General features: G+C 38.7%; 1 protein-coding gene across 1 annotated transcript; it reads right to left on the bottom strand.

The window, feature by feature from the left end:
• Positions 1-1,121: 1,121 nt before the first annotated feature.
• On the bottom strand, positions 1,122-6,395 carry LOC144659287 (putative skeletal organic matrix protein 2). Its single transcript, XM_078519708.1, has 5 exons — positions 6,350-6,395; positions 5,767-5,901; positions 4,290-4,478; positions 2,659-2,790; positions 1,122-2,117 (listed from the first exon to the last, which is right to left on the bottom strand). Exons 1-5 carry the CDS (start codon positions 6,393-6,395, stop codon positions 2,017-2,019), a joined length of 603 nt encoding a protein of 200 aa, XP_078375834.1. The 3' UTR covers positions 1,122-2,016.
• Between the last annotated feature and the right edge of the window lie 7,405 nt (positions 6,396-13,800).

Below are 13,800 nucleotides of genomic sequence, written 5' to 3' on the forward strand. Positions count from 1 at the left end.
TCCTCGATTTAATTTCTAGCGCTTTATTAGCGCTTGTGCAATAGCACAAGTGCACTAGTACGCTTGTGCACTAGCACTTGTGCAATAGCTCAGTTCCTCGATTTAATTTCTAGCGCTTTTTTAGCGCTTTATATACATGCCCATTTGTGGTGTTCAATCATCGCTATATAAATAATGTTTAGGAAATTCTGTTGGTACAAACCTATACTTATAATTATTACCAACAAATAAATCAAGGTTATTATGACATCAAAATTTGTTACCAGGAGGTCTTAAGATACCCTATTTCGGAACTTTTGAGGCTAATAACTCAAAAACTACTTGATATATTTTTAGCTCACCAACAAAGTGAACAGTTTTGCAAATTTTTAAGAAAATCTGTAGGTCAGTTTCGGACCTACGTTATTTTGTCATAAATTTAAGGTGGCTATGAACTCTACCTACAGAATATTTTTAAAAATTGTTACATTGTTTATTTTATCCATTAGAAAAAAGTATATGAAAAACAAAAAAATTCACCGTCTAGGATTTTAGTTATTTGCCACAAACAGACAAAAATAAGGTATCTTTGACCACTTGCCATAGCAACGATTTTTGACATCACGGTGACTTCAACATGTTCGTTGGTAAAACCTTTACAAAGCTGTACTTAACGTTAAACCTCAACATTGTTGGCATAGCTACAATAGAATGCCAAAGACCGAAATATCTAAACCATTACGAGCAACCTTAAATGATACTTTTTCGTGTCCACTGGGTATTACAAACAAATAAGAAACACTAATTGCTCTTCCGAAGATTTCTTTGACAAAAATAGAACTTATAGAAGGAAAAATAATTCCGGAGTCCTTTTAGAAGGTAATCCTGTTGTCTTCAGTTTGGTTTCCGGATATGGGAGGTTCGCGAAGAAAAGAACATCTAGGCTTGGATCAGTCGGTCCTGCTCGAAAACTTAATTACACGTTCTTTTTTTAAAAAAAAGAAAGAAGTGTACATTAATATTACCGCCGTAAAGTGCCCGATTGAGGTTAAAGATCTAAACGCAACTTTAGTCGATTTTAAATTTTAGTTACAAAACATGCCCAAGTCTGGCCACGAGTTTTTTCTTCCGAATAACCCCATGAACGAAAAAAGAATATATGTAACAAGAATATCTGTAGTTCCTTTATTAACCTTTTTAACAAAAACTACATATTACAGTACAGTTCCTGCATTTTAATGCCATACACCATTTACAGCTGTCAGTTTTCGTGCAGACTTTTTTAAAAACGTAGGATTATGGGTGCTTGCCCGTTATACATAAACGATCTATAAAGACTAAATAACAGCCAGCACAATAGGAATACACGGGGCGCTAATTTTACCTTTTTACTGGAGGGTGGCACGTTTTCTGCAACGACTACTAAATGTTGGTATCACCCACTCCCCCCCCCCCCCCCTTAAGTTGCGCGCCTCTTCATCTGTAAATATCCTAGCTTAAGAATGCTTTGTATAAATGACAATAGAAAGCAAGGGACCGCGGACGAAAATGCTGCTGTGTACGTAGGAGCTGGCGACAGCTCTAATCAGCCAAAAATAAAAATACAGAGACAAGAAAAGCAAGGCTGACACTACATGTCGTTGTCCCGTTAAGGTTTTTTCATTTCTACGTAGTGTCAGCCTTGCTTTTCTTGTCTTTGTATAAATGTTTTAAATTAAGTCAGCTCGAGTATAAGATTTTTACTCTTTTTTAGATAATAATTTTTAGATTGAGATATTTTAGTAATAATTTCTGGATGAACATTGTAGCTTAGCTCTCAAATTTTTAACTTACATTTTGATTTTTAATTAGGTTTTAACTTGACTTAATATTGTTTAGAGAAGATTTTTAACTTTTAGTACTAATACTTTTAAGAGGGCCACAAATTTATAAGTTGAGAAACTATTACGTGTCACCCTCGTAAAATAAAGTGTTGATTGATTGATTTTGACTTATTACTGCTCTACAGTGAATTCAAAACAATTGTTTCCAAGTCTACTACACGTGATACAAGATGTTAACAAAGGCGGCTTCAAAGACAAGCACTCTGCCGAAGAAGACATGGTGACTCGCCAGGCTTGCTGCAGATTTTGCCAAAGCTGTGAAGACAAGAAAATTTAGAGCGAATTATAAATTATTCTAAATTATCTCTCGAAACTCGATAATATATTGGGAGGGGGATATTTCGCTGGGATAAACCAAACTCTGCTCTGTTTGAGAACTGAAATGTTTCGGTCTTTTATAGCCAATTTAGGTCAAATGGTTAAGTTTTTTCAAGCCGTCCTCCTACTGTATATAAATTTTATTTTAGTAACGGGCCATTTTTAAGGTGAGGCATTTTTATGGTCCCAAAGCAAGAAATACCTGGAACAAATTACAAACACATTAAACTTTAATTTATGTATGTATGTATTTTGGACTTGGATGGCTCAACTGAGACCCAATCTCCGAGCTAAAAAGTCGAACCCTGACCTCATTCCAGGCCTTCACATCCGATAGCTTATATATTGAAGTATTTCACGGGGAAAGGGGGGACTGGGTTAGTGGAGCTAATATTTTTTTCTTAATCCGTAGAAATAGTCTAAATACCTTTCATCTTTTTATTCAAATGTTTTGTCAACAACAGTAATTTTACATTACCTTTGGGTGGGAAGGTAGGGGTGTAATCGTTGCAGTTGTTGTCAGAGCAACATTCAATCTCACATTGCTGCAAGGTCCAGTTATAAAATCTTTTAACATCGGAACGAATAACTGCGCAAGCTGTTCTTTTATCTGCAAATATAAATTCAGACGAAAAAGCTAAGTTGAACTGATTGACGTACTGTTCGCCCAGGGGAGGGGGAACTCCCCTACATTTCGGATAGGGGTGTGCCGCGAAGTTTCTTGAACCTTGACCCTATTTAAGGATAAAGAAAGCGAAAATTGATACCTTTTTAAGGCCCAAAACCGAAGTATGACACCCTATTCAAGAGAAGGAGAAGCGTTCCGTGACGACCCAAATAACAGCCAACCGCGCACGGTAAAATACAAATCTTTATAAACATGATAAAATCGCTTTACTAATACTTGAACGGTTAGTTCAGTTTTAAGATTCTTTATTATTTTTCTTTAGCTGGGCGTTTATTTTAGCTGATAGAATTTAGGTACCCTATCTTAGGATCACACCAGGAACACAATGCCAAAAGGAGCAAAAATGATACTCTATTTAAGGACTGAGAACCTCAAAAACTATACCCTACCCCGCGTCACATACCTATATAGCCCATATATGGAAGAACCCCCTTCCCCGGGACTGTTCGTTACCAGGCTAGAAGAGAAATCGTAATTGCAACTTCCAACGCACACTGAGTTTCATTTGGTGCCCACAAATTTTACTGGTCGACTTGGCAGTAATAGTGAACAATTCTTGCTTTTTGCCCCTTTCAACTGTGTAATATCATATAATAAACAAGTTACTGACTCCATGGTTAGTTCACTTAAATAAAGATAACTTCATGGGTAGTGAGCGCGTACGATTTTTATTCACTTGTTGTGATGTGATAGTACGCGCTCACTAGCCATGAAGTTATCAGTATTTATCAGGTGCTTTTTTTAATGTCGCTTTTTTGCTTGAAATATTTCACGAAAGTCCCTTAAAGATGAATTACAGTCCGTACTGCGCAATCTCGGCTGCAATGTTTATGTGAGCCTCACAAACAAAGCAAAACTAAAAATTACGTGACAAACTTACCTGTTTCTTCATTATTAACGCCAGATATCCTTGCAGAACAAATAATAACAAGTAGAAGAACCTTGACGCTATTTCAAACCGACGTTTCAGCTCATCGGAAGTCCTTGAACGAAGCAAACTGTAATGGCGGACTAAAAAACTTCATGTATGCTGTCACCGAAGTGTAACGTTTCAACGAATTCAAAACAAAAACGTAAACAAACCCCGAGTCTGCGCAGTACGGACTGGAAATCAGCTTTAAGTCGTCGTGAGCCTTGCCATCAAATGTCGTTACATCCAGAACTTTACAGTACATCAATTAACCACCCTTTCGGGTCCCAAAAGACATACTGTTACTCAAACCTTCCTACCTGATGCGCTACAATTTCACCTGGAAAACATCTCAGCAGCCGAGTATATGGTCTGAAGATGGTACGAAGTGATATCGAAGTATCACTACCCTTGTACTACACAACTTCTTGTATTTTATTGTCTACATAAACGAATTTACTTAGATTAACTTTTAAGTACATCTTTTTTAGATAGAAAAAGATGGCCTCACTTGCACAGTTGATGCATCCACGAATAAAGCCAGACAGGGCTTTTCCATATCGGTCCTCATACTTCACCACTGCAGAAGCACAGTGAGTTGTACCAAATGATTCCGGATCTGTGGTACAGGTTTGGTTTCGCTGATTTGCCAAGCAAGTTGCTGCATCAGGTTCGACGCAAAAATTGCAATAACGAGTATCTGTAAAACAAAAATGGCGCAGTTGGTAAAAGCATTTTCGGACATCCCCTTATTCCCTTATTCAAGGGGCTATCGCTTATTCCCTTATTCAAGGGGCTATCGCCGGACGTTGCTAAGAGTCTTGCTACTTCCCCTAGTCCATCGCTTTCAGCATTTCCATTTTTTTCTCAAGTTGCTCCTACAATTTGCCGATATCCACGTATTTTCCAGATTAAACACCGTAAAAGTATCTTGCCCAGTAACACAACAAAACAACCTCCTTCCCCCTCTCGAAACCAGATCTTTGAACCCGAATTCCAACTATCACCGCTCTAGTCATCCCAGTCCACATTGGGGATAGAACGAGGTCTGCACGGGACAGAATGGCGATGTTCTCACAACTTTCAACGCGAAAAAAACAAAATATAGTCAGCGGTTTTTGGACGATGATGCAGCAGGCCATCTTCTCCCGCGAGATGGAAGTTATAGCAACCACGATCGACTATGATGCTGTGGATTCAGTAATTGTAAATTTCCATCGTCGTGTAATTATAAAAGCACATAACTTTGTGATGTAGCGTTACTTTTTAGCGCTAAAATGCAAATAATTGTACCACGTTTTTGGAGATCACAAATGGGTAAAACAAAGAACGACCAAGTCAACAAACAAACTCGAAACAATAGAGAAAGAAAAAAATGAATAGCTCCGCCAGGTGCGGGAAAAATTTGATCGCCAATTTTTCGTTTTCATTATCATTTCCGTAATGGTTTGATTTCACAATTAACACCACATGTTGACAACAATAAACTTTCTGATAACATGTTTTACTTACTTCCAGCGCCATAGTCGCTGCTGGAAAGACACAACTTAGAAAACGTCTTTTACTGCTATAAAAAAAGTAACCGAACTCTCCCACTGGCTGCAGACTGTTGGCCGCAGTGTTGTTGAAGTTGTTTTGGCAAGTTCAGAATGAGAGGATCTGCTCATGCACCTTGGATGCATCCGCTGACTACCGCTCCGATGATTGCTTTACAAGTTATGAGAACATCGCTCAGATTTCATATAAGAAAATGTATGGGAAGTTGCTTTTCTCCCATGGAGTACACAATTTGGACCGCTCGGTATGCCAATTACACTGCTACATGAAAGTGTTGCATTCAGCAAACTCATCAGCAAAAAAGGGCCTTTCATTAGTAGTTACATTTCTCTCCTGGTTTCAGTTGGAGAAATAGTACAGAAATTACCCTGTCTTAAACCATTTATTTAGTTATATGTTATTTAGTTGCCGCATGCAAACGTTTATCCTACCTGCATGTGGGATAGTTGGCACCTTGGTGTTACAGTTGGTGGTGTTACAGCAGGACATGTTACCTTGCATCAGAAACCAATCTTTACTTGAATTGAAAAAGCCGCCAATAGCCGCATACAATGCTACTTTGTTGCCTGAAACAACAAATTAAAATTAAAACAAAGTCAATAGCAGAAAATTTACATCAATAAATTTGTATTATACTTCGTGTACAGCTATTTCAATGAACAACTCTCGTCAAAAGTCTTGACATGATTGACAAATTCTAACTTTCTTTTTCTTCTCGCCCTCTAAATTTGGAACGTCCCAACATCCTTTTCCACAGAGGATTCAACTTCGAAAAGAGAATTGGGGGCCCCTTTTAAAAACATTTTAAAAAATGTTCACACTATGGGGACATGAAGCAGGAACGTGTAGCGGGGGCATGAAATGAAACCAGAATTGGAAATGGAGAAAACCGACAGTTCTAACTTTTACAACGGCGTGAAAATGATCGAAAACTATTTTGTAAAACGTCGAGTGAATTATGTACTAAGTAACGCTCAGCACTCAAAACATGTTCAATTTCTTAGCGATACTCACCAACAGCGTCCACAGTGAACAAGGCTATTACAAGAAAAAGCGTCATGTTCGAATCTTCCGCCGAAGGTATTTCTTCTATTAAGAGTCGATGAAAGGCTGTTCGTTTAACCGTAGTTAAAAACCGGTTTAAGCATGTTAAGAGTGGCGTGATACTATCTTAACAGGTGTCTTTTTTTAAAATTAGCATGAATTAAATGTAAAATGAGTTTTGATTGGGCAGAAGCCTGTTGCGTGTACGAATTGATATTGGCATCTGAATACCTTATGATAGGAAATTAACGATACATATTATTAACGCGAATTTCAAAAATTCGCGTAAATTTTATTGATGTTAATTAATATAAACACATTTATTATAAGCATCTAACCAGAACTTTTCTTAAATTCGCGTTAATTTTATTACGCGTCAATTTTGTGCGCGTTGTTAAAATGCCTCGTTATATTCTTATAATAAGGTAATCCAAGGTAAACAGTTGTAAGTAGTAATGAATTACACTCAGTCTAGGGCGGTTGACCTAAAGAATATTATGCATCAATACTTCCCATATAATGGTAAAACCAAATGAAACTATATGTTAATAAAAAACTAATGGTGCGTTTATTCCATTGCGTGATTCCACATTATATAATTACCAAGCGTATTATTCTCCAAAAAACAGGAAGTCTAAGATATAATACTTTAGGGGCTTTCCCCAGGAAATTAGTCATCAGATTGCTATTGTAAGCAGGTTGCCTGCGTACGCACAAGCAAGCAGCGAAACCGCGACAACGAGTGGCGCAGCCACGAGAGGCTTGGGGGGAGGAGTTGTATTTCATTTCGCAGGCTAGTTAACAGATCACACGATTGTTATATGACAGGAAGTTGTTGTCTATAAAATGAAATTGTTTACTTTATAATTAAGTTAAACCTTTAGAATGGCTGATAGTGAAACCGGTGTAACCGATTTGAGGGATGATCTAGTATAACAAGTGCCATCCACATCTCCTAAATCCATATCATCCCTCAAATCGGTTACACCAAAAAGAGATGTCGACGTAGATATCATCAATGGGTTCTATCACCAAAACATTTTATTTATGAACGATAAGGTCCAGTTATTTGCGGAATATTGGATGAAGTTATATTCGAATTGCTGTTTGCAACGGGCCGGACTATGCCATAGGGAAATACCCGATGACGGGAAACCTGATGAGGCTAAAGCGGAAATTGCTGAGCCAAAACGTCCACAAATGTTATGTAAAAACCACGTGGCCAAGGAGCCAAAGTAAAAGAAACGTTCAAAGGTGTCTATTGAGATTGATGGTCATTCGCTTATCCGTGGAATGAAAGGCAATTTAATAAGAGGATAGAGAGCTGTCGTTGAGGTCTCAAATGCGTCTCAGGAGGGCGAAGTCTCCTTAGCTTATTACGAAAGTTATATCAAACAATGTGACTATTCTTTTAAAACTGTCGAGAATTATGTTGTTCAATATGCATTTGTGTATGGAATAAGGCTCAGTTAAACCTTTGATAGATTTTAAGAGTAAACTCAGAGACTCAAAGGACAGTGCAGAATGCAGTGGAGTCGACAATAGCGTCGCGCACAAATTCTAAAAATAGATTTGGTCTCATGAGACCCCCCGCGTGACTCAGACAAACATTGCAGTCGGCCATAAGCGAATGTATGCGAGAGAGCGTCAATACGTGAAGAAAACATGTGAAAAGTTAGGTAAATCGGAGTGTATGCTTTCTCAAAGGGTCAAGAATGGTTATTACAAAGCACTGCTGTCATGGTGAGTGCAAAACCGACTCAAAGTATCCTGAACATTGGCCAAAATCGCTCTTAGAGCTGGAGGAATCGGGGAAGAAAGTCTTCATTCCATTCGGCTTACGGTACGAATTGCGAAACGAAACGGTACTTTACGAAATGGTACTTTGCGAAACGGTCCTGAGGTAAAAATATTGCAAAAATATTGAATGGGGCAAATAAACATTGATTGCAAAACAGGTATAAGTCATGATAAGTCGACCCAGGTTTGCGTGAAGGATAAATGTGATGCCTGCTTTTGAATCGAAACTTGTCGCGTCGCGAAAGAATTTATTTTTGAACATGAATCAACAATGCAAAACGTGAATCAGGGTGAATGAAAGTAACATCAAAAATCAGAAATAAAGACGCCTGTAAAAGCACTACTCTCGCTTTAGTCATCCGAAAATGAAGGAAGCGAAATCTTTCTGCCGCCGAGGATTTCTTATCTTTATTATAGTGCATGAATGTACGCCGCCCGGCGCGCCAGGTTGTAAATAAAGGTCGCGATGGTCACGTTTGTCATTCTTTCTTGTTATGTGTAGTCATGAAAACGAATGGATTAAAAGTCTGTTTTTTAACATGGCGAACGTTTATTAAGATCGAATAAAAGTTTCACAGAAGGTTCATGAATTTATGGCATTTTTTTTGCGGAGAATGTGTTATCTTTCGGGCGACAAACGCCGACAACTGTGATTATGCAAATGACTGCTATACCGTTCAGCTACATTTTTGCCGATAAGAATTATTTCGAGCCGATCAAAATAGCTATTTTCGGTCAATTCTAAATTTGACGCTAGGTTCGTGATTAGTGTTTAGAAATACGATTTTTACGGCTCGATAGTAGTCCAGCCTTTATACATTCCGTAACACGTTTCACAATTAAGGTCATCACGAAGGGTTGTCGTTTTCCGCTTAATTTTAGCCCTCTGCACTTCAGCCATCGTTTTAACTGATCCACAGTATAGTTCTCTGCTTCACTTTCAAATTTCGAGCCAGGAACGCCATCATCTTGCGTGAGAACGGCCAAAGACCGAAGCGAAGTGCTCGAGAGCGACATAATTTCTTCATATCGCTCTTGTAGTTTGTCTGAGTCAAGTGGGGGGTCTCAGTTTTGGTGACGTCATTTGTGCGCGACGCTATTAAAAGTACATGTATTGTTTGATGTTCGTGTTTTTATTTGCCTTATTTTACTTGCAATTAGATGTTGAAACACCACTTGTATTCTTTCCCGGGTTTTTGTTACGTTAATCTTTGAGAACGTAACACGATACTTCTGTTTGTTTGTAACAAGATACTTTTGTTGTTTTCCTTGAAAATGCCGTAACGTGACCCGTGGCATTTGCCTTCCTTTCAATAATAAAGCCAATTATTTCACTTTAATTTAATTAAGTTGCATTTTAAACTGCACGAAAGACGTTTCTCAAAAAGTAAAGAGCAAATCTAGTCAAAAAACATCTCTTTCGAAAGGTTTTTTTTAGACGCAGTACAGCTAGGATAATTGTTTCCTGGTTAACAGGAGTTTCACGCCGAAAATCCCGGTGCAAGTTTTTGCATTACTAATTACGAAAGCTCTGTGAAAGTCTTAAAATCTGATTAAATTAATTTGCGGTTTTCTCTTGGCGCCACGAAGTCTGCAGCAATCCTACCACAAACACGCAATACACGCGATGTTCATGAGAGTTCCAGCAAAAACGCATACTAAACTGCGCATGCGTTTGGCGTAAAGTACGTTGTCCTAGAACGTCGAGTAGTACCACAAGGAGAGCAAAGGGTTTTCTGAAACAAATATATACCTTTGAGATCTTCATATGAAAGTAACGTAGATGTGCTTCAGGTTTTACCTAGGGGTACGGTCAGGTGCTCCCCACCCCCACCCCCTTTACAAGGAATAATTAAATTAATTGACTATTAAAGTTTACACCTTAGCGGGTTAGCGGACGACAGCCCCAACAAACCATCACAATAGTGTATTCTGCACTAAAAATGATTTGAGATGTAATGTTAAGAAAAGAAGGGCTTTACAACTTTTTTACAAGCTTTTTCACCCTTATTTAAAGTGTTGAGATGCAAGTTACCATTTCTACGGTTTGTAAAGAATGGAAAAAACGTGTTTGATTATTTTGAAAGTCGTTATAATGCAGCACTTCCGTGGGCCTAAACTGAGGATTCGCGGACCGCGGAATCTACTGAACCTGCGGAACTTGCGGGACCTGCGGAACCCATAATTTTATGCTAAAAAATAATGAATAAAACCAAAGAAAATTTAATAAACTAAAAAATCACTAACACTATGGGCAAATTCGTTGATGAGTATAAAGAATAATTTGTTAAACAATAATTGTTTTTTAGCATCCTTGACACCAACCAACTAGAAATAATTGGCGCAACTTACCGCGGAATATGCGCGATCAACTGGGCCAAGTCACGTGATATCAAGTCGCATGGCGCCATTCTACATGTCAACAACAACATGGCGGAATGGAGAAGAAAATATACGAGGTAAGAAGCCTGTTTATGGCCATACAGTCAACTCTCGCCTTGCGGACACCCCGCTATTACGGACGCTCGATATTACGGACAAAATTCAGATCCCCGGCGAAAGTTATAGAGGTTTGACTGGAAATGACTCCCGCTATTACGGACTCTCGCTATTACGGAATTACGGACACTTTCGTGGTACCAAAAGAACAATTTTATTGTTTTGACTCTCGATAAAGCGGACACCATGAACTTCTCACCTAACATTATTGCAGAAAATTGCAGTGTGTTAAATACTATTTGTCGAAACACACTTCAGAAGTCTTCTGCAATAATTATTTTTGCATCAATTGCTTCAGTAGCTGTACACCAGACTTTGCTTTTTCACTTCAGCTTGCGCCCTTTTCTTTCAGACGACTCCTTTTGAGAGATCAAACCCTCAAACCCTCGACCATTGTCATTCTCCATACCTAACGGCTACTGAGTCTTTTCACGACTGTTGATAAGCTCGTCATAGCCCATACTATTTAACCTATGTTAACGCCATTTTTTTCCTCACACCCCGCTATTACGGACTCTCGCTATTACGGACACTAAACGAAGTCCCGAGCGTGTCCGCTATAAAGAGAGTTGACTGTAGTGAGCTTGGTTCTTTTTGCGGCCAAGAGCAGCATATCATCGGCCAGTTATGTTTGTTTGTAATCAATAAATAATACACTTGTAGCATAACCGTACACACAACATTTATTTATCAGCATGGATATCATTTATTGTTGTAACACCCATAATCTGCCTATCACATTCAAATGTAATTCTAACCAAAAACGATTCCATTTTAGTAGCTTAGTATACAGCATAAGAAATATCTACACTACAAAGCAACATCTAACTTTGAACTCTTTGAATGAAACTATCGGAAACTTCACGGCTGAAATAACCGTAATATTAACCCTCGGACGTACAAGCAAACTCATACCCTCACCATCGTACAAGGGGGGGGGGGGGTGTGGAACCCCTCCCCGGAGTTTTCGTTATATTAAGGCGTAGCGGAATTATTTTGCCCTCAGAAGAAAGCCCGTAGCTTACTCTACAAGATGGCATAATTTTAATTGGCTGTGACGTCATTAGAATTGTCATCTTGGATCCGCCATCTTGGATTTCAACATTTTCTTAGAAAGTCACAAAATAGCGGAAATTGAATTGAAACAGAATGCTTATGGAATGTTAAAATAAACAAATCATGCAATTCTGTTTAAAAAAACTGGAAAAAATAAAGAAAAATGTTAAAAATGACGATTTTTGGCAAGATCTGCCTGTATTTATGACGTTGCCATGGCAACGTCAAATATCATTGACACATGGTTGACATATCAAAATTTCGGCAAAGGATAAATGAACAGCTACTGAAAGTTTCAGTACTGTAGAGTAAATCGTTTTCTCAAAATTTGGAAAAAAACCTTATGGGGGGGGGGGGGCGCTGGCATCCACCCCCCACCCCCCACCCTTGTACGTCCGAGGGTTAAAATGCAAAACAGTTTGTGTATTTAAGTTTGTAAATATTGTAATAACACCTCAATTTTTTTTCAATAGAAAAAAATGTACTCCTTTGAATCGGACTAATTTAACAATAGAGTGTCTCTGTCGAGGAACTATCGGCTGATAGTTGCCCCGCGGAAATTTGATGTCCTTAAAACAAATATTAGCCTGCGAAGCGAAGCTTCGAGGGCTAATATGCTATTTTTAAGAACATCAAATTTCCAAGGGGCAACTATCAGGCCGATAGTTCCGAGACAGAAACACTCTATTGTCTTTATTGTTCACCACTAAATTTTCTTCTGCGCGCACATACAAAACCGAGCATCGGGGATTATTTTTAACTTTTCAGGATAAAAAACTCAATTGAAAGCCGAAATTTAACAAACGAAACAAAACCAGACAAGAAACCCACTAAATGCAGTGAATTTGGTTGGGGTTTTTTGGTTTGCATGCACGCTTGTTTACAAAAAAAGTCACTGGCGGGCACTATCGATCCGGGCATTTTTCTTCGGCGAGCACTATGGGCTGTTAGCATAACCACACTGACCTACTATTGGTAATCGCGCGATCTGATTGGCTACACAGGTGCCTACTATCGATCCGTAGAAGGCTCTCGGAGCGCGCGCGTAGTCTTTGCTGAATTTTATCAATCAAAACCTTCAATAAATCAATTCTAGCGATATTCTGAGTTTAATAGATCGGTCAGTGGGTTATGCTAACACAATTAGACGGCTCGCTCTCGGTTTCTACCGGCTTTTGATAGTTGGCTCGGAGCTTCGCCCCTCGCCAACTATCAGCCGGTAGAAACCTCGAGCTTGCCGTCTAATTGTTAAATAGTGCCCACCGGCGGACGGGCACTATCGCGTCACGTGTTCAATTTAAACCGATCAGAATCGGAGAAAATTAAGTGGTGAACTATAATTTGCAATAGAACATGTGTTTCTTCTTGACCAAGAACTATTTTTACATTTCAAAAAACAACAAGTGTTCCACTCTATTAATACAGCTTGATCTACAAACGTGTTTTGCTGATAGTTCAGAGGTTTCAGTTCTTGTACTCCCTATTCTACCTTGGACGTGGACGTTGGAACTTTACGTGGAACACAACATGTAAAACGACTGAAACAGTTCAACATTTTAAATATTAGCAACGTGGGCTCTATCTCACATATTTTTTGCCAATTGCAGGAGTTTCAAAATACAAAATTCAACAAGAAAAAAGTAATTGCAAATATTACCAGCCGTATATGTCCCCAATTAGCCACAATTGACACCTCTTGATCGTCCCATTGCATGTCCAACCCGAACTGCCGACGCAGCTCACTGGCTTGTTAACAGTGTTAATCAGTGTCTCTGGAGCCAACTGAAGCAGCTTTGCATGAAAATAAGGACAGCGCGTAGCGATACAGGCAAATTGGCAGTGGTAATAAAGATTGGCTTTACTAGAGATCTTCAAGGCTCCAGTTTTTCATGGTAAAAATATTTATCTTTGTGTTGGATTACAATTCTAATGAAAGGTTGACCCATAAGATCTTGTTACAAATCAAAGTGCCCGTTGGGCTGTCTCGTGTTTCAGATCAGTAAAGTAGCACCCGTTGCTAACAATCATATAAGCTCAGAAAAACCATCTCCGGATTCTACAATATT

This window comes from Oculina patagonica, chromosome 7 (assembly GCF_052425735.1).
Source record: "Oculina patagonica isolate OP01 chromosome 7, crgOcupat, whole genome shotgun sequence".
Classification (NCBI taxonomy): domain Eukaryota; kingdom Metazoa; phylum Cnidaria; class Anthozoa; order Scleractinia; family Oculinidae; genus Oculina; species Oculina patagonica.